This window comes from Coturnix japonica, chromosome 3 (assembly GCF_054131305.1).
Source record: "Coturnix japonica strain WE chromosome 3, WE-NBRP24, whole genome shotgun sequence".
Taxonomy (NCBI): domain Eukaryota; kingdom Metazoa; phylum Chordata; class Aves; order Galliformes; family Phasianidae; genus Coturnix; species Coturnix japonica.
Window position 1 is genome coordinate 98,538,411 of NC_140665.1, and position 27,015 is coordinate 98,565,425.

The 27,015-nt window shown below is 43.0% G+C and overlaps 2 protein-coding genes across 16 annotated transcripts in view; both read right to left on the reverse strand.

Annotated features, from left to right (window-relative positions):
* The window catches only part of ITSN2 (intersectin 2), a 59,118-nt gene extending 48,477 nt beyond the window's left edge, over window positions 1–10,641 (reverse strand). For 5 of the 15 annotated variants that reach the window (XM_015859541.3, XM_015859536.3, XM_085543984.1 and 2 more), the window contains exons 1-2: window positions 10,578–10,641; window positions 4,775–4,838 (exon numbers count right to left, since the gene is read on the reverse strand). In XM_015859541.3, coding sequence (XP_015715027.2) covers window positions 4,775–4,805 — 31 coding nt within the window. In that variant the 5' untranslated portion in view covers window positions 4,806–4,838; window positions 10,578–10,641. Of the gene's footprint in view, window positions 1–4,774; window positions 4,839–6,569; window positions 6,738–7,100; window positions 7,217–10,272 lie in introns of those variants that run through there. The other 10 variants (XM_085543979.1, XM_015859537.3, XM_085543981.1 and 7 more) reach the window with 6 other exon arrangements.
* A 4,197-nt stretch (window positions 10,642–14,838) lies between these two features.
* GPN1 (GPN-loop GTPase 1) lies at window positions 14,839–26,964 on the reverse strand. Its single transcript, XM_015859507.3, has 14 exons — window positions 26,874–26,964; window positions 26,707–26,800; window positions 25,006–25,045; window positions 24,187–24,253; window positions 23,422–23,459; window positions 22,807–22,885; window positions 22,620–22,714; window positions 20,832–20,877; window positions 20,064–20,210; window positions 18,923–19,005; window positions 17,750–17,789; window positions 17,156–17,246; window positions 16,595–16,708; window positions 14,839–16,304 (listed from the first exon to the last, which is right to left on the reverse strand). Exons 1-14 carry the CDS (start codon window positions 26,955–26,957, stop codon window positions 16,213–16,215), a joined length of 1,110 nt encoding a protein of 369 aa, XP_015714993.2. The 5' UTR covers window positions 26,958–26,964; the 3' UTR covers window positions 14,839–16,212.
* Window positions 26,965–27,015: the final 51 nt, after the last annotated feature.

Here is a 27,015-nt window from a genome sequence, read left to right on the forward strand (position 1 = left end):
CACAAGAGACTTCAACATCATCATGTCCGGACTGCAGCTACTCTGAGGAGGTACAACACAGAACTCCTTCCCAAAAACCAAGCACTGTCTCATGGTGTTCAGATTCTGTTCAGATTCCTCCCTGACTACAGGGACCAGAACATCCCAGATCCATTCTGATTTCCATCCCAAAGCACTAACAGCTGATTCATAGGAGGTTGGAGCTTCATGATCCTTGAGGTCCCTTCCAACCCAGCTACTCTGTGATCAATATTGATCTTTGTGCTACCACTAAGATCACCAAGTCCAACCCCAACCCACCCCACTGTGCCCACTGTCCATGGTTCTGGAACACCTCCCTTGGACAGCCTTACTGCACTGCATTATGCAACAGCACACAGCGTCACCTATTTCACCATCCCATTCTACGATGCATTTCCTTTCCCTCAAATTACATAACTATTACACGACCATTGAAGACATCCGGTTATCTTCCCCCTTAGTCACAGCTGAACCCTGAGCTCCCAGCACACAGCAGAAATTCTTCCAGCTTACAGCAGCATGACTAAAAAGCCACTTGAGGAAGCACAACGGAAACGTGATGGAAGTGAACCAACGATATGCAGCGTTTCCTGAATAATCCTCCCTGGAAAATGACTCCTACATTTGTGTCATCAGAAAATCTAACCAGCGTACAAGTGCTTTGTATTAATGATGTTTCCATAAATAATAAACAAGTTAGTTCGGTCCCAGGATAACAGTCCACAGAGAACATCCAAGTCTAGTACTTCCATTTTCTCTCAGCCAGTTCTCTCTGTAATAAACTCCAAAGACAAGACTTGCTTGACCCTACCCATGGTATTCAGAGACTAAAGAAAAGCATGGGATGCCACCTTCATTAAAGCCTAGTTCCTTTTATTGTGTTAACATTTACCTCCACATCTCACTACTTTCAGCTTCCAAAATTACATACGAAGAAGATACTTCTGCAAGTCTACAGAAGCATTTCTCACTTCTTAGAGCTATAGTACACATCTGATACAGGACGTGCAACTGGAAACCTAATGTTCTGCTGTTTGATAGTGAAACATGTAAGTCCATCTGACTTCAATGCATGAAGTTTGTCCTGCATCAAGCAAAACCAGTGCAGAATCCAGGGATTAATTTACAAACATAAGTCAGTAAAGCCATGGAATATTTGTCCTTTTGTCTTTGAATTTCCCTTGTGTCCTTTGCCTTACTTGAGGTGGAAGAACAAGTTCTGATGCTTCCTTTGCAAGTTGTAATTCAGCCCAGTATCTTTATCTACACTTGCTGATATCCAAGTCTACAGTTTCCGCGTCTGCAGTGCACACAAGGTTAAGAGTCATGTTGCACCCATTAAGGTTTTAATTGAACTGCAATAACCAATTCCAAGAAATTTCAGACCAGGGATCTTGAGATAGACTTTTTAAATAGAGAAGACAATCTGTGAGTGCATTATTCTTCACAACAGTGGAACCAGAACCCCACTCTGCACTGAATTCACTAACAGGGCAAAACCCAGCTTGAATTATTAAGCTTAAAAAGAAAGTGAAATTGTGTTATGAGCATTACTTTTTACATTTCAGCTTATCAGAGGTATTTTCCTGTTGGACCACTACACATTATATCAAAGGAAACAGGTGGTAGGAGGGAAGAGGAAGGACAAATAAAAACATAAACAGGAAAACCACACTCCCAAAACTCCCATGGTACTTAAGGAAACTGTGAGATACTGATCAGCAAAGACCGCCTTCCTCATTCCTGCTGGACTGTCAAGATTCAATCTCCCCAAACCAAGATCCAGCCCCAGTCTGAAAAGTTCTAACCAACAGAAGAAGAGGAGTTAGGAGAACAGCAACTAATTGTAACAGAAAACACCCCTTGGAAGGGAAAGCTGCTTTATGACAGATACAGCAATCAGAAAGAAAAATTACGTGGAAATGCATTTTAATCTGTTTCAGTTCCTATCCTATTTTTAACTGCTAACACATTATTTAGAAATGTAATTTTGAAAGTACTTGATGTTTAGTTTAACTAAATGCCACTTTTACAGGATTTGAGATGAGATTAGACCTGGATCTCACCATAGACTCCAATGTTTGTGATCTATCTGGTGCTCTATGCATGCTTTGCAACTTGCAGCCTCTCCACAGAAGGGCATCACTTGGTCTTGCCTGTTCATATATAAAGTCATCACAACCTTTACATTTATCCTAAGTTTGTCAGACCTGGCAGATGCATCATGAGTTCCATGAAGTCTTCAAGTCCTGCTTTTCCTCTTCACATTCCCAGCCTGTTTGTAACGCACCCACAAAGGTCACCTTGGACAGAAATGGAAGGTCAAAGGGAACTCCTCTGTAGATGTTTACTGTGTACTTGTGTATTTATAGAGAGGAAAGGTTAGTGGTTTAGCAAGCGTGTGTGTCCCAGGAGCACAGAAGGCCCCACCAAGCTAAAGTTTATGTGCAACCACAGAATTAGAAAATAATATGACAGTTCTCAGCCCAATATGCAGCTTGGCTGTCAGCCACGTGCTCAGGCTGCAGAGTCTTTTCAACCTGTTCTCAGAGAGCACCCAAGGTGCCCTCCATGAATTCAAGCCTCTGAACTGGAACTCCAGCAGTTGAGTTAACCTTCTTCCCTTTCTCTGCTCAGATGGAAAACAAGGTGCCGCAGCCTCTTCTCACATTGTTTGAGATTATCTAAGTACCTCACCTTGTCACTTGAACCCAACAGTTCTCAAACCCGGTGTCATCCTGTACCATGTAATTAGTCACCTGCATACACACACACACAGTCTGCTCACTTTTAACACCAAACAACAAAAATAGTTCTGAAACAGAAACTACTTCTGTAATTAATAATCTAAAAACTAAGACTTTGCACCCTGATAAGAACACGAGGTTCTTCCCCCAGAAGAAAAACCACAATATTCCCCTAGTAGAGAACAAAACAAAGGGTCAGTGCCCCATGGCAGGCAGCCAGTGCTCTCCACGTGGGCTGCAGAACTGCCTACAGGTTTTATTGCCTCATGCATAACCTCATTCTTCATCCAATGCTTGAAGTCATTACCAATGTCTAATGCCATAATTAGAGGTTTGCAGTGAGTGTTAAATGTAGGTGATCTACTTCGAATGCAAACAGTAGTAGGAAGTAGCAGGGAAGAGGAATACAGATTACAGAACAGTTTCAGCACTAAGAATTGCTCAATATTTATCCAGAAAACACATTAAAACAACTCCTTTTTTCCTGCCTTATTTGTTTCAAATTTCATCAATTCTCATGAGAAATATCATTGCAAAACCACACACAGTCATTCAAATACACTAGGAGCTTAACTGCTGCCTGCTGTATCATTTTCTTACTAAGTATTTCAACATAGTGCAACTCATGCCTTGACACAACAAAACTGCACCTTTTGGCCAAGTTCCCTTTTGAGCTGATGGGAAGAACCGTGCAAGGGATTCCAGATGAAGAGCACCACACTCTCCCAAATTAACATCTTTCTGAGTTCAAGTCATGCACGTGATCGCTGCTGTCAAATACCTGCAGTCCTCCACCAGAACCAAAGAGGAAAGAGCCAAACCAAAAAGCCCATATGTAAATCAACCACAGGGATGGACAAGAGCACAAATCTACGTCTTCTCTAAAGAGCATTTTGTGTTTAAGTTGGGGAGCAAAGAGCACACAATAAGAAAACCGTTTTTCCATGATGCCCAAGAAGTGGAAGTGATACATAGGTTTTTTGCTATAATATGCAATATGTTGACTCCTTTTACTTCTCTTTTTAAGGCCGTGGAACAAAGTCCAGATCAGACTGCAACTGTCTGTATAAAAAAAGGTGTTTTATGCACATATGAAACATGTAAAGCAGCTGAGTTCTGAGCACTTTCCTTTGGCTAAGAAACACCTTGCTTTCTCTACTTCATTCATTTTAGCAGCAATGATTTTCTAAGCTGGTTAAGTGAAGACACCCCCTCCCCCACCCCAGTCCTGCATTAACCTTCAAAGAGAGAGAAGAAACACCTTTATCATTCAACTCCCTCTCTAGAATATCTGAAGCACAAAGCATTGTTCCTATATTTGTCTTTCCATTTAGGCCAGCTCTGCAAACAACAGCACATAAACATAACATTTCTTTTCTCAGCAGCCAGCTGCAACTTTTGCCTCCACAAAATGCTTTAGAATTAATGAGCTCCACCATATATATATATATATATATATACACACAAACAATTGTAAACTCTGGTCTCTCATCCATCTTTAAAAGAGAATCATCTAGAAACAAACCCACAAGTTTCCACAGAGCACAGAATCAAGAGGAAGGTACTTAAGTTAGACTTATTATTTTTAAAGAAAGATTATTTTAGTTAACACAGTAAACTGATTAATGTATTCAACTATTTCAGCTTAAGCAGTATACTATAATGAAACAAATTTTCTGCTGCATTACATAACATAAAAGGTATGCAAGCCAAATCTACTATTACTTTGCATATTCCCCCATGCAATCAGTCAGTGCTCACAACACAAGACCCACATCCCTCACCCCTTTGAATGATCTGAGATTTCTAGATGCTCCAGGCAGTTCTGTATCTAAATCATGCCACAATCACACTGGCAGCCAATTTATCCCAGCGTTACAAGGTAACCTGAAGTACAGGAAACAGTCTGCAGCAAACTATAACGCTGCAGCTCTTTTCTCATTTCAACAAGAAATAAAAACAAACGCTCCCACCCCTACCCAAAGAACCAGAACTGAACTACTCACCGTTCACAGCCATGGGAAACTGAGCCATCATGGTCCTGAAAGTGCCTTGCTAGCTCTCAGCCATCTGCAACATAAAAACATCGTGCCATTAATAATGCAACAAGGGCAAAACGTCGCTGCGTGCTCCCACTGAGCAGGGGGAACGGCTGTCCCCTTCAGCTCCCACTTCCGACAGCAAACAATGCAGGGCTTCACGCTGCTGCTGAACAAGCTGAATTTACATTTGGGAGGGGGTGGGGGATTGTTTGATTTTTTTTTTTTATTATTTCTTGCAGTCTTGAACCTAGCGGCACATTCTTAAAGGCAAACAGTCCCGACTGCTTAGCAGCCCCCATGAACAGATGCTTCAGGGCATACAGTGTGGGGTGCAGCCCTCTCTTGGCAAGGGGAAGGCCTGCATGCCCTAAGCATGGTCCCTGGTGTTACTTGTGCCTATCACTATAAGGTTCACCTGCAGCTCCATATGGAATGCTTCTGTACTGCACGGTACAGAAAACCTGCACGGGGTCCAATGTTAACAATCCTGCCTCTGTATGTTTACACGCCGTTATTTGTAAATCCGCTTTAATACCTATTATTCATATGCTTATGCACCCTCAAAATGACATGTGAAATCAGGTGACCGTGATGGGATGCCATCCATTCATTCCCACTAGGTCACTTACAAACATCCCAGCCATGTGTATGCCGGGCTGCCCCAAAATGAGCTAAGAAGATACTGCATCCAAAGTTAACTCGCTCTGCATTGCTCATATAACTGCCCAGCAAGGGAAGAACAACATATCCACGTTTTAAATGTGACACATTACAGAATAGTTTCATTAGGAGATTTGAAAATACCCACGAATGTCAAGTATCCTCATGATGCCACTCTGCAGTGTGTTATATTTATATATATATATACATAGATACATACATATTATGTATATAAAATGTCACTTATGTAGGATATATGTAAGATACACAACTGGGTATGTATGCACACATAGAGAATGCACACACACATACACAGAAATGGAAACAGCAGACGAGTCCAAGTGATCTCTCAGGGTCACATTTGGCATCAGCTGCAGAAAGATGAAAAAAGGAAGCCTGGATCTATTCCAAGAGAGGAATTCTAAAATGAATTTGGGTATTTTTAGGCTGCTTGCAGCAACCCTTCCTAGGCCCTACCAGGAAGAGACACTTGAGATCTATGAATAGCTCTCCTGACAAATGCTTCCAATGTTATTAAACACTGCTACAGCACGCCTTGCTGCAGAAGCTGCTCTGCCAGGAGGGCCAGGGGAGAACCTGAAGGCAGGAGAGCAGCAGGATGCTGAGCAACACCCCCCAGGAGCTGCAGAGCAAAGCACAGCACAGCAGCACAGATTCACTTCTAAAGCCCAGAAATCTCATGATAGATTTTCTTCAAGTCAGCTGCAGAGACTTTACAGCCCTTGGGTCAGATGATGCATATGAGTGGCTCACATACATTGAGCTTCCTACACTCTCAGCTGCGAGTGGGAAAAGCAAGCTGGATTGTTAATGGGCTTAAATGAGCAAAGCTTCTCTGCCATGCTCTGATGCTCCTGGAATCTCAACTATACCTTACCTTAAAAGCTAATTTTAATTGATAATTGTTGCTTTGAGACAGCAGGCCTGCACTAGGCTCCTCTGCATGCACACGTGGATGGTGATCAGTAGCCTAAACAGACCATAAAGATGAGAAAAGCGCAGCTTCTGCTCCCTTCCTCAATACAAGAAGGGAAACCACAGGTGCATGGTTTCAGCTGGAATTAAGGTCTGGAAGTACCTGGTTCAGTCAACCCAGGTGTTAATGGAAGGCAGCAAACACTACAGAAGCAACACATCTGGATACCTCTACTGCTTTTCTGCCTTTCTCAAGGGCTGCAGGAAGCTGTACTGCACATTTCTGCTGTAAGAACAATTAGGAAATATTGCATCTGATGAGTATTTTCTGCAAAAAAAGCATAATTACAGCTATTTGCTACTGAGCTAATTACATATCATTTCCCGTGCCTACTGTTCTGTACTTTCTGGTTTACACCCTCCCTGCAGTAGCAGGATCCCAGTATAGTCATCGTGATGGCGAAACATAACTGCAATGGGTTTGCTATTTTCTTTACCATTATTAATAGGTATTTTTACCCATAGGTTTTCAGAAGCCATTCAAAATAACAAGACTCAGCTCAGCTCTGTCTGGAGAGACATAAAGCCACTCTCAGACACTCCCACATTTTATTGCACTGGCATTTAAGGAAGCCCGTGCACAGAGTTCAGAGGAGCAACGTAAGCTCAGGACTTCACCTTGCTATGTGAATACCTGTGTCACTAAGCTAAGAAGACACAGCTCTCCGTCTCCTCATGCTGTCTCAGCTTTGATTCTTCTTTGCAAAGATGCTTTGAAGGAAATCCAGGCTGTCGGTTGAAGCCATCGCAGAGAACTGAAAGTGATACATTTGCTCCTGAATGGGTGGTAACTTAAAATACACTCCTCTTTCTCGCTTCCTACTTCCTCATTTGCATGACTGCACTCAGTACGCTGCCTCTTGCAGATCCCATTTTGAGATGCTGTTTTCAGCTTTAATTCCCTACCAGCACACAGTGGAACAGGTTGCCCAAGGAGGCTGTGGATGCCCCATCCCTGCAGGCATTCAAGGCCAGGCTGGATGTGGCTCAGGGCATCTTGGTCTGCTGGTTGGTGACCCTGTACATGGCAGAGAGGTTGAAACTGGATGATCATTGTGGGTCTTTTCAACCCAGGCCATTCTATGATTCATCTCAACGTTGGGTGAAGACCCAATGAACTAAACCATACGTAGTTAGAAAGACAGTTTGATCTTACTAAATTCTTATTAACATGAATGCATTAACAGTGTAGATGGAAAGAAAAAAGACTTAAATATTTAATGTTAAAATTCTCGACCTCTGAGAACTAAGGTAGAGTCGCATCATTGGAAATCAGCTCCAATTTTTAGTATAGCCATAATAGGTCATTCTTTTACACTGCAATTGGCGTATTTATAGAAACAAAGAGGAGTAACTCCCATTTCCTGTTCTTCCCAAGCGTTGCTTCACATACTGTTGAATCACAAGCACTCAGGACTGAGGCCACAGTGTTTCAGAAGCTCTACTTGCATCAGCACCAAAACTTATTACTAGAGGAGTAAACTCTGAGCTGAAGGAACAACCCCTGACAACACCAACATTCTTCCCATCCCATTTGCTTCCCTTGGTACTTCAATCCCAAAGCAGCGCTGGCCCAACAATGCTTTTTCTACACCTTGTAACTGCAAAGCAAAATTTAATATAGCTCTCATATAGCAGGACACGGGGAAATGGTTTTAAGTTAAAAGAGGGAAGATTTAGGTTGGATGTTAGGGGGAAGTTCTTCACTAGGAGAGTGGTTAGGCCCTGGAACAGGCTGCCCAGGGAGGTTGTGGATGCCCCGTCCTTGAAGGTGTTCAAGGCCAGGTTGGACGGGGCCATGAGCAACCTGATCTATGGGGTCTCTATGGGGATCTATGGGGTCTCTATGGGGATCTATGGGGTCTCCTGGGCAACCTGATCTAGTAAATGTGTATGTTTGGTGGCCCTGCTAGGCAGGGGGGTTGGAACTACATCATCCTTGAGGTCTCTTCCAACCCGGGTCAATCTGTGATTCACAGATAATTGTTCCCTATTAAGCAATTCCAGTGAATTACTCCATCATCACGTTACGTCATCTGAATTTCACGTGGTATTTTGGAGTGCAAGAATTACACAAGGCAGCGCTCACTGCACACAACCAGCTCAACCCATCCCAATAGCAGCCAGCCCTGCCAGACTGAGCTGACCAAAACAAAGCATCAAACATACTGAAGTTCAGCAGAAATGAAGCTGCATCAGCTTCACGTTTCTTTCCTGATTTCTATCTTATGTGTCTTATCAATATTTGGTGCTAAAGGCACCAGGAAAGCGAGTCATTGCAGCATCATGCTGCAATATGCAATGCAGCAATGTGGGACTGTGTAAGGAATCAAAAATGCCTTATGAAATAAAATCAGCTCCCTTAGTTTCTAGAGAAAGGTTGAGAATAAATTAAAACCCTGATAGATGGGTTCGTCAGTGACCAAAAGCACAACGTGCCAGCGAAATAAGTCATAGAAAAGGTAATACAGAAGATGCTATGCATGGAACAGAGCTGGGCCCAGTGCTGCCAATAACATGAGCTGAGGTCACAGCAAGACTTTGTGGCTTTGGAAAGGTTCTGGTGCCTGGAAAAAGACAAGTATCACACCCACCTTCCACATGGGCAAGAGGTACAATGCAGCCATGTAAAAGGCTGCAATTCTGACTTCAGTCCTTTGAAAGATTAAGGAGGATATCCTATTGTAGCCATGTATAGATGCTTGACCAAAAAGGTGACCGCAAACAGCTACTCCTGGTCCACCTGACTGCCTTCTGTTCTGATCTGAGTGCTCTGTGGATGAGAGAGCAGCAAGTGCTGCTCATTTTGACTCTCCAACAGCTTTTATGAGGTTGAGGATCTCCACCCCAGAGGCATTTCCGACATGGCTGGATGCTGAGCTGAGCTGGCCCTGCTTCTAGCTGGCGTTGGACAGCACCACCTCCACCTCCAGAAGTCAGTTCCAAACTAAATTCTTCTGCGATGACATTTGAGGGAAACAGAAGCAAATGGAAGCAGTTTAAAGGTATTTAAATCAAAAGATATCTGAGGTATTTCCTTCCAAGTGAAAACAGGCCAGAAACAAGCATTAAAAAATGAGGATGTACGGTTTAACTTCATTTTTGATGGCTGCTACTTTGGTCCAGAACACAATCAATTTGCTTTTTGCTATTAAAAGACCACAAAGAGAATTATCTGTAAATAAACCTGTGAGACTCGCTATGGTCCCCTTTGCTGTAATACCTGGAAGTGAATAAAGCTTTTCCTCAGCAACACAGTTCAAAGTCATTAAGAACTCAGTTCTGCCTTGAACTTAATCACACTCTGCTCACAATCAGAGTGGTAAGAAAGCCCATAAGGCACAGACAGTGTGAAATACCTGCAATGGACAACCCCACAAACAATAACGCTATGGGAACATTACGTCCCACACTGAGCTGCTACTCTGATATATCTCATATCCTTGATCCTGTACAGACAGGAGAAGGAAGACAAAAAATACATTCAGTTCCCTCAGGGTAGTAATTAAAAGGAAAATCGTACTCACTTGATCTAATTCTGGCACCTAATTGAGGAGATGGGCCAAAAGTCTCTCCATAGCAAAGAGCAGCACGAACCTTATACCTGTGGGGATGCTCTTCATACCCTGAACGTCACATAGGGCCTGAGATCCAACCAAGGACCCGGAGTGGTGTGAAACACCATAATTTAGTCGGGGGAGGAATAAAAAACAACCACCAAACAACCGAAACCCAAAGGGAAGTAAAGCAAGAGCACAAAAATGAAGCTTAGCACAAGAATGAAGCCCAGCCAGCACCCAATTTACCCAATTAGCTGCTACGGCTCATTACTTCTAACCATCACTGACGGATTCAGGTGTTTATCACGGGTGAAGCCTTATGAATTTCCAAGCAAACTACGTCGCTTTTTCTTCCGCCCACACGACGAACTGCCACCAACTTCAGTCCCCCCGAGCTGCAGCTTCTCACAGCAGCGACACAACACAGCGCCCCGTCCAACTCACCTCCCACCCCACGCTACCTCAGATCGGCTCCCGGCCCCTCCGTGCTGACATCCCCGCCGCTCACCCCCCTCGGTCCCCCCGGTCCACACAGGATCAGCCGCCGGTACCTGTTGCTCCTCCCGGGAGCGCCCGCTCCGCACCGCGCCGCCTCCTCCTTGGCCGCCCCACAACATGGCGGCGGGGGCGGGGGCCGCCCGCTGTGGGTTGAGGGCGCCGCCGGGCGCTCGGCTTGGAGTAGTTCCCCACAGGGAGCTGTGGGTGCCTTGTGCTGCTGACCGAGGGACGGCAGAGCTCTGAGACTCCCTAATGTATAATATAACCCCCTAATCCCAACCTCCTGCCGGTCTTTAGGAGCTGTGTGCAGTGGTAGGCTTCATTCTACGGCTTCCCTATCATGTGTAACTTGCTACGTACCAAAGATGAGCGTCTTCCTGCTGCTTTTTTGCTTTGTGGATAATTACATACCATAGCCGAGAACTGATTTTTCAGGTGACTCATTCGTTCAGGTTCTCCACTTTGTGGCACCTTGTGCAATTCATCCCCATCCCGCTCAGTCATGTTATTGCACCATGTTTGGTTACAAAGCAGGACAGAATCACAGAATCAATGACCCGGGTTGGAAGGGACCTCAAGGATCATGTAGTTCCAACCCCCCTGCCTGGCAGGGCCACCAAACATACACCTTTACTAGATCAGGTTGCCCAGGGCCCCGTCCAACCTGGCCTTGAACACCTCCAAGGTCGGGGCATCCACAACCTCCCTGGGCAGCCTGTTCCAGGGCCTAACCACTCTCCTAGTGAAGAACTTCCCCCTAACATCCAACCTAAATCTTCCCTCTTTTAACTTAAAACCATTTCCCCTAGTCCTGGAGAACACCCTCTCTATGCTGTATTTCTTCAGTGTTTTACCTTACATGTTTGATTGCTGCTCCAGCTGCCACGTGGCATTGCCAGCTTAATACATTTACCCTCCCAATCTCCTCAGCCTTATTCTAATATAATGCTCTCAAAGAGACAGCGTTTCCCTTCCTTACTGGCAGCCCCAAAGTACACAATGTGACTTGGATGCGTAGATATTTGTTGTGGAGGTGGATGAAAACACGTGTTCAAGCAGCACTTGCTCACTTGGTGACTTAAATTGCTGTGGCTGTGCCGTTATCTACATCTTCAGCTGTGTAATTTGTGCGAGCTGAGCTTCATTTCACTCCAAAGGATGGGCTGAGGTAAGGGAACAGCACTGGGTCAGGCACAGATTCCTCTGGAGCCTCCCTGATGGTAATTTCTCATTTAAATTAATTTCTAATATCTCTTATAAAGCAGCCTTTAATCCCTCTAGGATATTACAGTGATATTGCCTGGTTCTCAATGTGACTTTGCTGCATAGGCGATACCCGCAGTCTTCATTGCATTTAAGATAAATGCTTATACCGGATAGAACAGCATTCAGATTCTCTCTTGTAGAGAAGTTAAAAATAACAGCAAGAGAAAGCAGCAGTGTAATGCAGCAAGGTAACGACTAATCACAAGCTATGATACAGAATTTAAGCAGGAAGCAAACTGCAATAATATGAGCTTTGTTGCTTGGGATGGAACCAGAGAGAAATCAAAATCCAACTGACTCCCTCGAAAAGAAAACCTTGGGCGTGGAATTAGCATATCAAAGCTTTATGTGTTATTGTAGACAAGTTGAATGCTGTTTCATCTTCATTATCACCAGATAATCAGAGCTACTAGAACAATACATATCTGTAAGATTAATTAGCCAGCAGGAAGAGGAGCAGAACTCACAGGCTGCTGTGAATACACAGCAACCCTCCAATCATTTTTCCTTGTAATTAGAGCAAAGTTTAGCGTGAACTAGAAAAACTGCATCCTTGAAATGAACTCTTACCAAGCTTGAGAAGGTTCTTGCAGAGGCATCTCAGAATCAGTGCACCTTTTGCAAGCTTCAATGTGGTTTTGGGAAGAAATATCAAGTATTGGGTGAGATAAAAGATTTTTCTTGCAGTAGTTGGTACCCTCTGGGCAAGGAGTAGGCAGTGAAAAAACAGCTTAAAGCTGCAGGAATAAGTTTGTTGGTCCTAGAGGACCATTAAGGTGAAGAAAATTACTGATGAGTAAGGAATGTCAGCTGAAAGGAGAAATTAATTGTATGATTGTATAAACCTGTGCAGACACTGGGGCAGAGTTTCAGCATATTATCTACCCAAAAGAGACCAATTAAGATGAAACGTGTGGGAGAAATAGAAAAGAAGCAGGATATCCTGTAAGCAGCAGTAATGTTACTGCTAGCATTTATTATCCTGCAAGCCCTTGTCATATCTGAGCCAAAAACAACTTACAGAAGCAAAAGCTACCAAGATCTTATGAAGGCAGGTAAAGTAACAAGGAATACTTTGCTGTCTTTAGTGTGATGTGGGAATATAGAATAACAGAATAATCTGAGTTGGAAGGGGCCTTCAAAGGCCATCTAGTCCATACAAATTTCAGCTTTTATGTACTGGCAATAACTAATTAATAGCATTAAGCAAGGTTATTCCTTGCTATTTGTAATCCTTAATCTCTAATTAGTAAATAATACTTTGGAAGCCAGAGTTGCAAGTTCTTTTCAAGCGCCTTTGTTTCTCTGCTCTCGTGTATTATGGCCAAGAAGCCAGTTCAATCCCAACAGGTTGCCATCCTTAAGTTATGTTTGACATCAATTGATTCTCTTTTTGCCCAGCACCTTCAATTTTAGCTGCTAGACAGATACTATTAGGTTTGTATTGTAAAAGAGCCAATGGTGTGAGGGCACAGTGGATGTCCAATTAGTGCATCATCCCACTGCTCCCAGGCCCCTCACAGGAGATGCAGCCCATCCAAGGTCCATCTCTGGAAGCAAGAAGGCAATGGATAACCTGAATTATAGTTGGTGATCACTGGTCTATACCAATAGCTGCAAGGGGACAGTGGTTTCATGGGCTCCAATGTTTGGGTACAGCAATGAGTGAGACTAGAATCCAGGGAGCAGATTACTTTTAAGAAGTCCCAAAGTGCCTCTTAGCAGAATTTTGTGACACCCTGTAGAATTCTAAGGTGTTTTTCAAGGATGAATGATTTAAGAACCGACTTTTGAAGTAATTCCTCTCTGATTTTTTACAGTGTTTTTCGAGTTGCTGTGAAAAGGAATGTTTTCCAGATTCAGAGAGATCTGTAAAGATGCAGGCACACTAAGAGTAAACTAAAGACAGCTGCAAAGAAAGGCAAAACATTGCGAGAGTGAATTCAATGCATGATTAGTAACATAATTAATACAATCGGGCATTAATCCACAAGCCAAACAAATCACTCTGGTTTTAAACCTATTGATATAATCTACACTGCCCTATTGCCAGTGCTCATGGCTCTGGGTTTTAGATACAATGCTGAGAGTTTGAGGTGCTGCTGCCACCCTCTGTTTGCCTCACATTCTGCAGTATTTTCCCTACACAGACAACAGAAGCAAGCAGGAATTGGTCTCTCAGGTGCTCCAAATAATAACTGTGTCTTGAAATCCAGATGCTGGAGGTCAAGAAGTTGTTGCATTCAGAGGGTTGGATCTGTTTTCCAATCTTCAGCCAGAATGGAGTTGGCTTTTAGCTTCTGGGTTTGTCTGCACTTGAAACTTGTTTTTGAAGAGTGAAGTCCAAGCAAGTCACTTCGTAACTTAGATGGACACGAAAGTTTAACAGAGTTCAGGTCAGAGCTGAAGTTCAGGGAGCACAAGAAGAGACCATATTATCACTCACTGCTGCTTCACTTCAATTTCTGTGCAAGATTTGTTTTGCTTTTAAGCTGCTTCTTGCTTTGATAAGGGAAGCCTACAGCAAGTTGCTGCTCTGCTTCATTGATTTCCATAGAGGCCTTCTCAAAATTCATTTTCCTCAATAAAGGGGTAATGGTGAGACTCCAGAGTTACTAAAACAGTGATTGTTGTTGAATAACCCGTGATTCTAATATTTCTGTCCAATAATTCTCACCTATCCATTACTTTAATCTCCAGTTCTAAATTATTTAAGGCAAAATCCTTTCTGTTCTGTGTCAGCAGTGTCAGGAAACGAGCTTTTGGTGCCTAATAAAATCAATCTATTGGCACTTGTGCTGGAGTCCTTCCAGAACAATATGATTCTGCTTTGCTGCACCTGAATTTGCCTTTTCTCTTTTGCACCAGGATCATCTTGATTAAATACAACTACTTTGACTAATATCATAGCACCGGGTGAGTGTATTAAGTGCAGTGACAGCTGCAAACTGCAGTTTCTCCCTGCTAGAAATACCAAGTGTACCGTAGCTCTGCTCCATGTTTCTGCCACACTGAAGTCCTGGATCTTACAAGCAACCAGCTCAGCTCTGCCTGAAAAGCACTCTTTGGATCACCTTTATTAAAGAAATTAAAATCAGATGAGAGAGGAGAAACATTCCGGGCTTCCTATAGGACCCCTGAAAAGGAAAGGTGCTATTAAAACAATGTCAGAGGAAAAACAGGCTCCTAGGAAAACTAAATATCTGTTCAGCATCACGAAACATCAGTGCTGGAACGGCACATAAGAAGTAAGAAACTTCATCAGCATCATTCCAGGTTGCTCAGTGTCAGCAGACTGCATTGTATTCAAGTGCAGGGGATACAATCAGCGCACCTGCACATCCCCCACTGCCATCTCTTGTAGTAGCTTGGCTCAGGCAGACCATACATAGGTCAAGAAGGATTGAAATAGAAAGAACAAAGTACTCAGACATTTTAAGCTTAAATATGTATACGTATATAATTAAAAAATATGCAACTGTTTTAGCTGGAATAATTTTGGTGTAATTGTTTTAAATTTCTAGAGGATTAAGGAGGAAAGGAGATCTCAGTATAGACCACAAAATAATTCTTTATCCTCATTTAAGTATAACTGTTTTTACCTACAAGTGGAGAACCAGAAGTGAACCCGCCCTTTGCAAAGATGCCGTTTCCATGTACATGCCTAATAGTGCCTGGAGGACCTTTCATCATTGAGACTGGTGGCATAAAGTGGCTGCAGCAGTTTAAGCCACTTCCGTATTCCAACACGCATGCGTGTTGCTCATGAAAGATGACTTCATTAGCGGACCTGGTGGTTCAGAGTGGCTTCAGCAAGATGCATGTTAAGGACTGAAGGGCCGATGACATCAAGTCCTGGAGGACCAGCGGAGCAGAGCAGTTACATTCAAATCCATTGCTGGATCTGATCAGTGCTCATTGGTATCTGAAGAGTGGGGGTCAATGGATGGGGCTCTGTTCAGAGCTGCCCAGCAACAGGACAAGGGGCAACGAGCACGAGAGAAAACAGAAGTTCCATACAAACATCAGAAACTTCTTTACTGTGAGGTTGGCAGAGCTCTGAACAGGCTGCCCAGAGAGGTGGTGGAGTCTCCTTGAGATAACCAGACCCACCTGGATGCTTTCCTGTGCGACCTGCTCTAGGGAACTTGCTTCAGCAGGGCTTGGACTGGGGGATCTCCAGGGGTCCCTTCCAACTCCCAGTGTTCCGTGATTTTGTAGCAGACAGCCAAATGTGCAGTCAGTTGGGTAGAAAACCCTCCACTCATACGACCAACATATACTGCAGGAAGGTACAATATATCAGAGGAAGCTGTTCAGAGACTTCACACTTCAAGCATGTTTCCATGCAGCTTTCTTTATGATGTTCCTTTACTGTTAATTCCATTCCAAGGAATTTCAAGCCATTTATTTCTGGGTGTCTCATTCATTCTCATTGCTTTTTCTCTGGTATCTCATCCGTGTTTCCTGCATAAAGTTTTTGAAGGCCGGTTCTTCATGACTCTCCTCAGTAACTGGGAGGAAAAAAAATATCCACAATTCAACACCATTTCAGCATTTGTTCTGTTTGTGTTCCTGAGGAAAGCTAGAAAGATGCTAGTCTGAGCAACACCACAGTCCCTTTTGTCTTCAACTTCTGAGCACTGCAGCTGGGCTTCTGCTACAGATTCAGACACCTTTATTTAGGTGACTGAATGTTTGCTTTTCTCTTAGGCTCTCATTACAGTCAATACAGTTAATACAAAGGACATGTCATGCCTAGATGAGCAGCTTTTAGATCACATAACATCTCTCATTCCCTTACCTTCATGGTCAATATCGTCAGTATCACTCTCTTCTCTCTCTTCTTCATCCTCATCAAGATTTCCTCGTGTTAGGATCAGCTCAGAGGGACCCATTGCAGAAGCATCATCAGACCCTTAAAAGGAACAGAAATGGTTATAGACAAAACATCACACTAACAAATAAGTTAGAAATGGTCAGGGCATGAGCTATGTGCATACTATAAATGCCTACTCTAAAGGAAATCTGTAAGATTCAGGACAGACTACATCAGCACTAAACTGAACTTCACATAAGGCAACAGCTCAATCAACAGTTTTCTCATATTCTAATCTTACTGTTTCATCTTTTCTCAAATATTTCATTACTCTGAGTACATGCACTGCTTTATCTACACACCAGGCTTTCTTCTTTGCATGTCTGTGACTGACATATAGTAGAGCTAAGTCTGATCCATCTCGCAGGGACTGAAGTCCCATACCACAAAGATGAACACACTTGCATGTTTTTGCAGAGGAAAGCTCTATGCGATTTGTCAAGGCAGGCTCTTCAGAGAACTTCATTTTCAATCCTGAGAGAATACCTGCAAGTGTGTTGCCCTGCATACACACAGGGCCCATGTCCTTCCGAAGGCGCTCCAGCTGATCTCTCTTGTGTTTATTTTCAGCCTTCTCCTGTGGGTAGAGTTACAAGTGGCTTCTGAAAACATTTAAAATATATCTCCCACAATACTCTGTCCCAGGGGCAAAAAAAAAAGAACAACAACCCAGAAAACACGAGTCAACAAGCAGGTCTTACATTGCAGCTGAAGTTACATGAAAGAGCCAGAACTCCACGTGAGCAGAGTTACTCATTCTGGCATTCCAATTCAGTCTTCATTATGAATTATCAAAGTCAAAACTGTGCATTCGACTAGTGCAGAAATACGCCCCAGTATGCTTGAATTATTTAGCACTAGAACAGAGAGCAACATCTCTTCTACAAAACATCCCTGTTTTTGTGAAGATGTGCTCCACCAAATCTAGGGGAAAAGGTCAGATTGGGAGCTTCGGGGCAAGACTTTTTCCACACTTAATATTAAATGTAACGTTACAGCCTCACAATGTAGAGTCAATTCGGCACATAAAAGTGACTCTAATATACACCGCTCCAGGCTACAGCAGTTAAAAGTACGTACCAATGTTTTCCTCAGGCGCTCATATTCTGGACGATATTCCCTGCGAAGATAAATGTACACAGTGCATTCACTCTCAGCTAATAGTTTGATTATATTAAGAAGGGATCACTTTGGAGGCTTGTTTCTATCCCAAACTAAGGGTATTTCTTACCAAATGTCTTCTGAAACTAAAGGATGCAAAATAAGTGAATATATACCATTAAAGTGCCAAACCTTTCTCATGCAGTCTGGTTAGATTAAAAAATAAACATTGGAAAAAAAACCCCAACAACCTAGCTCTATAGAAGGAGTCATTACACTGCCATAACCAGCAGATCACTCACTCTGACTAAACTAAAAGAGGGGAAAATTAGATGTTAGAAAGTAATTATTTTCTCAGAAAGTGGTGAGACTCTGGCATAGGTTGCTCAAAGAAGCTGTACATGCCCCATCCTTGGAGGCATTCAAGACCAGACTGGATGGGGCCCTGGGCAGCCTGATCTACCAGGTGGCAACTTGATCTAGTGCATGACAACCCTATTCAAGGCAATGGGGTTGAAACTGGATGATCTTTAAGATCCCTAAGCCATTCTACTATTCTGTGAAGTTCACAATAAGCTCTCTGTGAATCCATCTAATCTGTGTGGCTGGCTCTATACATACATAACATCCATTCTCCCTATTAGTTTGATTTGGGGAGCATAAAGTTACAGCAGCCTTTCTCAGACTGCCTGATCCAGCATGATGTATTCTCCTCTAAAAATAATATACAGTCTGTCTCAGCTATCTCCACGTAATCTAAACTCCTAGATTTTCTTTCTAATGTCACAGAGCAATTTAGCAAAATTTCATGAGGAAGAATCCAGTAAATCCATCAAGTTCTCAAAGAATTCTTGAATTTCAGCTCACTCACCTGCTCTGCCTACCTCTTTATGAGGACAATTCAAAGCTTGATCATTGTACAGAACCAGGCCAAAAAACTGACTTCAGAATTTGCAAGCACAGTTGGCTTTTACTTTTTTTTCCCATTGAATAGCACAAAAAAGTTCACCACTCTCTTACATTTCGGTTTATTAGAAAGCTTATTACCTTGGCTTGAAAAGTGAACACTTCTTCAAATCAAAGGAGTAGTTTAGCGAATCAGTTATTTCAGCAAGTATTTGGAGGGTCAGGAATCAAATGTTATCAACTTACCTCTCATATTCTTCTACAGCTTTAGAGAGCTGAACAAAAAAGTCATCCAGTCCTGTGCCTAACACAGCAGAAACGCCAACCACCTGTAAAAGAAAACCATGCATTAGAACTCAAAGGTAACTGAAGTGAGTTTTTAGGTCACTGACAGAGCTGGAAAGGCCAAACAATGTCTTTGAAAAAATACCTGTGGGAATCCGGTGATACCCATTTCCTCCCCCACTCTCTGCTTTTAAATAAGGCAGGGAACTGAGTTTTCCTTCCCATTCTATAAAATTGAACACATCACATAAAAATGAGCAAGATGGGGCAATTGTGATAGTTTCACACTGATGGAGCTCCATCACTCCGCTCTCTCTCCCATCTCAAAGGAACTGAGGAAAAGTATAATGATAAAAAAGGGCTCAAAGGCTGAAAATGACAAGGAGGTTAAAGCAGCAGACAGAACAGACTCAGCATGAGGACATTAATGTAACTTATTACCAACTACTAACAGATGACAGCTGTGAGAAACTGGTCTTCTTGGTCACAAGGGCACTCTGCTGGCTCACAGGCAACGTGTTATCCCCCAGGACACTCCACTCCAGCAGTTCAACTCCTAACCTGTTCTGGTGCATGTGGTTATTCCTCCCCAGGTGTAGGACTCTACACGTGCCATCATTGAACCTCATCAGGTTCCTCTGCCAAACTCTCAACCTGTCCACATCTCACTGAACGGCAGCATGGCCTTCTTGTGTGTCAGCCTCTCCTTCCAGCTCTGTATCATCAGCAAACTTGCTGAGGGTGGACTCTATCCCTGCATCCAGGTCACTGATGTAGATGTTGAACAAGATCAGGGAACGGTGCTACTTGCAGACCTCCAGCTGGACCCTGAGAATAAATTGCTCCAGCCTGTCGAGAACCTTCTGAAAGGCAGCAGAGCACTCCACACAGTTTGACAGCAACAGCAAACTTGCTGAGGAGGCACCCTATCCTTTCATACAACTCAGTGATGGATAACTTAAATATTACTGGACCCACGGGGGACTCCACTATACACCAGCCACCAACTAGACTCCTTGAGCTTTTACTTCTCCAGGCTTTTGTGAGAGGTATTTACAATTAAAGATAAAATTTAAAAAACAAAGAGAGAGAGAAAACTTACCTTCAATGAACTGTAAAACTCATCCAGCACTAAGCTCATAGAACGAGTCAGGTTACTGACGTAGGAAGTCTCTTGATTCAGTGCATCCTGAAAAGTCTCAAAGTCCTGCATCCATTCTACTGCAAAACTGTGATCAATTATGTCTGTCTGGAAGGAGAAGTCAGAGTTTTCACGAGGAAAACAGAAAAAGGAAGTATGTCCTTGTATTCAAACTACTTGTGACAGAACTGAATCCATCAAGGATCCAAACACTGACAGTTTAGAAATGCTCTGATTGAGTTCTGTAAGTAAAATTGAACCATCTCTGAAAGTTGGTATATTTTGTCCTCTGCAAATCCAGTATTTCTTAAATCTACGTCACAGAATGAGTTGGGTTTGAGGGAACCTTAAAGATCACGTAGTCCCAACCTCCCTGCTGTGGAGTGGGGGAGATGAACATTCCAAGCATGATGTCTAATTTGAATGTTTGGGTCTAACTGCCTGTCCCTGTTTTTTCTCACTCCTTCTTTTGACTTGTTAAAGATCTTTTCTAGATTCAGGTTTCAGCCCGTAGCTCCTTCCCAGCCTTTCTTTTCCAAAAAAAGCCTGGTCTGGTGGTTGGTGACCCTGCACTTAGCAGGGGGTTGAAACGAGATGATCATTAGGGTCTTTTTCAACCCAGGCCATTCTATGATTCTATGATTCCAGCAAAAGATGAAGACACTATAATAAAACAAGCTGAAGAGAACAATGCTGTACTGGAACTTAGAATCCATAGCTTTCACTTACCTTGTTCATGACAACAATAAAAGGTAGCTTCGTCTTGTATAGAATACTGAAAGTTTAACAACAAAAAAAGAACTGTTAAAAAATACGTTAATACTCATTAGAACAGATACAAATATTAAGCACAAAGCAGGCAAGACTTATGCAAAACATTCCAAGATGACTTTACAAGATCTTTTCTGATACCTAAACTATTTTGTGCATCCAGTAGGGAAACATGAAAGACTATAATAACTAGGTAATAACTAAGAGAGCAGATATTAGTGCTGTTGCGATAAAGTAACTTTTAAGACACTGCAAAATACTGAAGAAAGATATAGTATGAATTCTACCAAGATTTATCAGCTAGGATGCTTATAACCAAGAACCACATTCAGTCCTGACTAGGAAAACTGAATGGTTTCACATCCAGTTTGCCTGAAGAGTCTAGTAACGCTGCCAGAAAGAGCAAGTAAAAGCCACAGACTGTAAGATGTTAGAGCAAAAATGGGGTTTTTTCAATATATAATATCTTGTTGATAAAAGAAATGTTGTAGATTTTACTAGACAAGCTACAGTAAGTCATAAACTCCAAGAACTGCTGAATATGTTTGGATGAAATTCTCAGTACTCCAATTAGATTCAGTAGCATGAGATGCTATAATGATACAGTGCTGTCTGATTTGTGTAACAATTTGGGAACAAAAGAAAATTCAAAACGAGCTTATGAACAATCACATAAGCTTGAAGTGATACATTTTTCTTACTTCTACACTGATTTCTCCTGCTGGGATTTGTCCCCACTAGTATATTCATTAGGTGCAAACAAAACACCGCAGCACTATAGTAGTGTGCTCAAACAAGTACAAACCACAGTATGAAAAGCATCAGAAAGTTCCACGGCTGCACACAGCCCTATATGTTGTCATAACAACACCTTTAAATCTCTTTGGAAACTTTCTAGTTCAGTAGATTTTGTAAATGAAGAGATTACTATGAAGAATGGTTGAGGCAAGTGGGCTTGTTTAGCTTGGAGAAGGCTCCAGGGAAACCTCATTGTGGCCTTCCAATACTTGAAGGGAGCGTATAAACAGGAGGGGGAACGGCTGTTGAAGAGGGTGGACAGTGACAGGACAAGGGGGAATGGTCTTAAACTGAGACAGAGGAGATTTATCTTAGATATTAGGAGGAAGTTTTTCACCCAGAGGGTGGTGACACACTGGAACAGGTTGCCCAAGGAAGTTGTGGATGCCCCATCCCTGCAGGCATTCAAGGCCAGGCTGGATGTGGCTCTGGGCAACCTCTTCTGGTAGTTAGAGACCCAGCAAACAGCAGGGGGTTGAAACTGGATGATCATTGTGGTCCTTTTCAACCTTTTCAACCCAGGCCATTCTGTGAATCTAGAAATCCAAAATGCTAAGCCCCGACCTGCCAGAAATTTAAGTTAGAACCATCATTTCTCAGAGACAGGAAGAAAACTGAACTACAGTCAACATCTGGAAGAAGTGCATTAAAAGGATTGGGATTCACGTACTTAATAATTTGTCAGCTCCATTATTTATTGTAGCAACAGAAATCCCTTATTCAAGTCAGCAAACAGACTGAATATAGCCACAACAACATTCAAACTACACTGTAAGCCCTGGTCCTTCCTATCAGCCAAATTCCCAAGAAATGAGTTGGACATATTCTCCTCAACTGAAAAGCTCTCTGGATGAAGTCTAAACAAATAGTCATTCTTTCACCTCACCAAATAATATCAAGGACACAAAGCACTGAAAAGAGATGGTTTGCATATTCAGCTTTTCTTACCTGCAGGCATACAGCATGTTGGACATAAAGGTGATAGGGTTGGTACTGCGAGAGGTGTCCATCACATAAACAACGACTGAAGGAAAAGAGGAAGCCTGGAAAAAGATGGCAAAAGGCATCTTGATTAGAAGAAGGCAGGACCATTTTTCACACAGCCTCAATGTCAAGTCACATAGGATACACTTACCAGTGCCTCAGTTATGATGGTCCCTGATGCTGACCATGTGAACACCTCGATCTGTCCAGGTGTGTCAATGATAACATACCTGTTGAGAAGTCACCACCAACAAAAAACACAGGGAACATTAGTCAGGCACACGGTGCTGCTGTGACCAGATTACTACATGCAGGGAACAGCAAATCACATTCTTATTGTATTACAAATCAGAAAAGCTGTTCCCAAATAGTGATGAGATTTATGAGCATAGCTGAAAAATCCCTGTGTGACTTTTCTGAGAAGCACTCGCTCTCTTAAGATTATGTTAGAGGCAAAGGCATTAATTTCACACATACTATCTCCAGAACCGAAACTAACTGCTGCCTGTTTAAGGAGTACATGAGGAAAAACAATAAAAGTCTGATGCAGGATGAGAAAAGCAGATCTAAAATCAGTAGATATTTCTTTGTAATATGTATTGGAAAAAAAAGACCAATAATCTGTTCTAATTCTATGCCGTTTTTCCAGATAAAATTTCCTCCAAGGCAGAAGAACAACTAGGAAACACACAGAGATCCTTATTGTGGATGTCACATATCTTCCCACATCGATTCAGAACAGTAAAACCTGGTAGAAGATACTCACTTGGATGCGTTTTGCCGTTTCTCGATAAACTTCATCACCTGATTGAAAAGCAGCAGAACACCTTGTAGTTAGGCTCCAAACAGGGAACTTCAATAATCATTTTGTAACAGAAGCCTCAACCTTAGCTTGTACGGCTACTAGAGCTATTAGACATTGATATTAGAGCTATTAGACATTGATATGTCTCTAAATCTGAAGATGGAAACAGATAGCAAATACTCGGATACTGTGAAACCTTCCAAAAACAGCCTTGATGTTAGCTGTGTTCTAGTACCTGGTGAAACAAATGATATAATGATGTAATGCAGCTGTTCTCCACCTATTTCCTAAGAGATCTGGCACTTCTTTAACATCTCAAATAAGGTTACCAACCCAGTGCTGATTAACACTTAAGAGAAGATAAGGTTATCAAATAAGATCAGGGAAACTTGATCAATCTCCAAAAGTGACTTCCCTACTTCAAAGTCAGAGCTATAACGTACAAGTTTTCACAGCAAACACAGAAACAGAAGTTATATGACTTAAAGTTCTGTGCATGAGGCCTCTACATTTCACATTGCAAAAAACAATAGGAAAAGAATAAGGATAGATTTCACTTAATTAAGAGCTACTGCAGTTTGGCTGCTTTGCAGAATAGGGAGAATGCACTGACTCTAAATAAATATTAGAAGGTTAAACAGGACTTTCTCTAGATAAACAAAAAGGCACCTACAGCCTCCAGGCACAGTATTCATAGCACAGTATCACATAGGAGCAAACTCATACCTGATCAAATCTTGTAGCAAAAAGATTGAGAGAGGTCACTATTCCACCGTTCGGGCCCAGCCCATACCTAAATGCTTCATTCAGGAAAGCAGATGATCACGCAGACCTCAGAGAGCTTACTTTTAACATTCTGATAGTTGGCCTTTTGCAACGTACACTGCATACCTTACAGAAAAAGACAATGCTCCACATACACAATTAAGTCTTCTAAGTGCTGCTGAGAAAGAATGGGAATGAACCCTGTAGAGGCACTGTGAGCATCCTGAAGATGAAGACCTGAAAATTCCTTTCTGTGCATATGGATCAGGCTACTGATTATGTTCACAGACACAAATACTCTTTTATTACGTCATCTAGTTTCTTTACTGCATAAGAACTAGCAGTGACTTGCCATTACACGCAGTACTCAGGGTCATATTAGTCACACTACTATGTCGAATCCAAACACTGTACACAACATAAACCTGCAAAACCTATGACTTAAGCTTTGTGGGGGTGATGAGACACTGAGCAGGTTGCCCAGCGAGGCTGTGGATGCCCCCTCCATGGAAGCACTCAAGGCAAAGCCAGGCTGGATGAGGCTGTGAGCAACCTGGGCTAGAGGGAGGTGTCCCTGCCTACAGCAGGGCGTTGGAACTACATGAGCTTAGAGGTCCCTTCCAACCCAAACTGTTCTATGATTCTATAACTCATACTATGTGTAAAAGCATACTACTAGGCAGAAACACCTGTAGCACATGAGAAGAAAATGACCCAAGGTGCACAAAAATCTTGCTCCCGAGATTTCAAAGATCATTGTAAGACCAAAAGAAAGGATACTGCTTCATGACTTCTTTGTACTTCACAGTGTCCCGGATATCTAGAATGGGAGCAAGCATAAATTGTTTCAGTACACTTAGTTTGAAACAGTCGCCTTTAAAGCATCTTTGTTTTTAAGGTATTATATCCAAAATTCACGTCTTTTACACTGCTTAAGAAGTTATTTGTTAGCATACAACCACTGCACAGCTCTGAGGATAGGAAACCTAATCAGACCTGCTAAAATGTTCACTATCAATGACAAGGAGAAGAAAAAATAAAAGCCATGTGCATTAAATCGCACTCCAACTCCAATACTGGGACAGTTCTTATTAACATCTTACTAAATGACTTGGATTTAGGACGAGGAGGTGCTTTCAGCATCTTTCCTGATGATACTAAACTGGGAGGACTCTGTCAAGAGCAGAGACACCTTGCAGAGATCTAAGCAAACTAAGAAAGCTGAGCAATCACCAGCTGCATGAAATTTAACAAGAGCAGGTGCCAGATTCTGCAACCAGGAAGGGACACCCCTGGCTAAACATACAGCCTGGGGGATAAGATGCTGAGGAGTAACCCTGCTGAAAGAGATTTGGGGAATGTGGTCTATAGCAAAGCAAACATGAGCCAACAGTGTGCTCAGGCAACCCAAAAAGGCAGCCATACCCTAGGGCACATCTAGCCCTGCACTATCATCCAGGCAAGGGAAGAGACTGTCCTGCTCTGCTCTACCTGGTGTGGACTCACCTCAAGCACTGTACACAGGTTTGGGTACCACAATATAAGGATATAAAAGTAAGATATTGTCTAAAGGAAGGCTACGAAATGATGAAGGGTCTGTAGAGGAAGATACATGAGGTGCTGCTCATGTGTGTTCAGCCCAGAGCAGAGGAGACTGAGAGGACTCACTGTGGCCTACAGGTCCTCACAGGGTGCAGAGCAGCAGCACTGAGCTCTGCTCTCTGCTGACAGTGAAAGAACCTGATAGAATGGCATAGAGCTTCATCAGGGGAGGGTCAGGCTGGATATCAGGTTCTGTACCAGCGTGTGGTTGAGCGTGGAACAGGCTCCCCAGGGCAGTGAGCGCAGCCCTGAGCTGCCAGAGATCGAGGAGCATTTGGATACTGCCCTCAAACACATGGTTTGATATTTTGGGTGGTTGGACTTGATGGTCCTCAGGGGTTCCTTCCAACTCAAAATATGATTCTAAATAGACCAAAAACAATTCAGCACCCACAACAACTTACGGTCCTCCTCAATTTAGGCCTTGGCACCTTTTAAAGAGAACAAACAGCCTAACAGAGTGTGTGCTGAAATACCACCTCCTCTTCACAGAGTACAAGGAAACTTAGGTTGGATATTAGGAAGCACTTCTTTACAGAAAGGGTAGTTAGGTACTAGAATAGGCTCCCCAGGGAGGTGGTTGAATCGCCATCCCTGGATGTGTTTAAGAGCTGTTTGGATGCGGCGCTCAGGGATATGATTTAGCAGAGGGTTGTTAGAGTTAGGGTATATGGTTTGGCTGTGGTTGAACTTGATAATCTTCAAGGTCTTTTCCAACCTGGGTAATTCTACGATTCTCTTCACAGAGCACAAGGAAAGCAGCACATCAGAACAGCTTTACCTCGTTCACAGCACAAGGGACCCGCTCCCTTCCTGCAGACCCTACAAACGCGACCCAAACCCCACCCCGTTCTCCCACCCCATCCCATTCCTTCTCACCGATGTTGGCCGGGAATGGCAGCTCATGCACGGCGGGGTCCAGGTTGATGACATACGGGGGGCAGCGCTGGCCGTGCAGGTGGGCAGCGAGGCACTGCGGGGACACAAGATGGCGTCAGGCCCCATAAGGCTGGAGGTAACACATCATTACCCGGCACCACAATTACCTGCACGAAGGTGGTTTTCCCGGAGCCGGCCATTCCCAGCACCAACACACACACCGGCGCCGCCGAACCTCCCGCAGCCGCCATCTTTCCCAGCAACCCCTTTGTGTTTCCGGGGCGAGATCCGCAGCTTTCCGTTACAGGC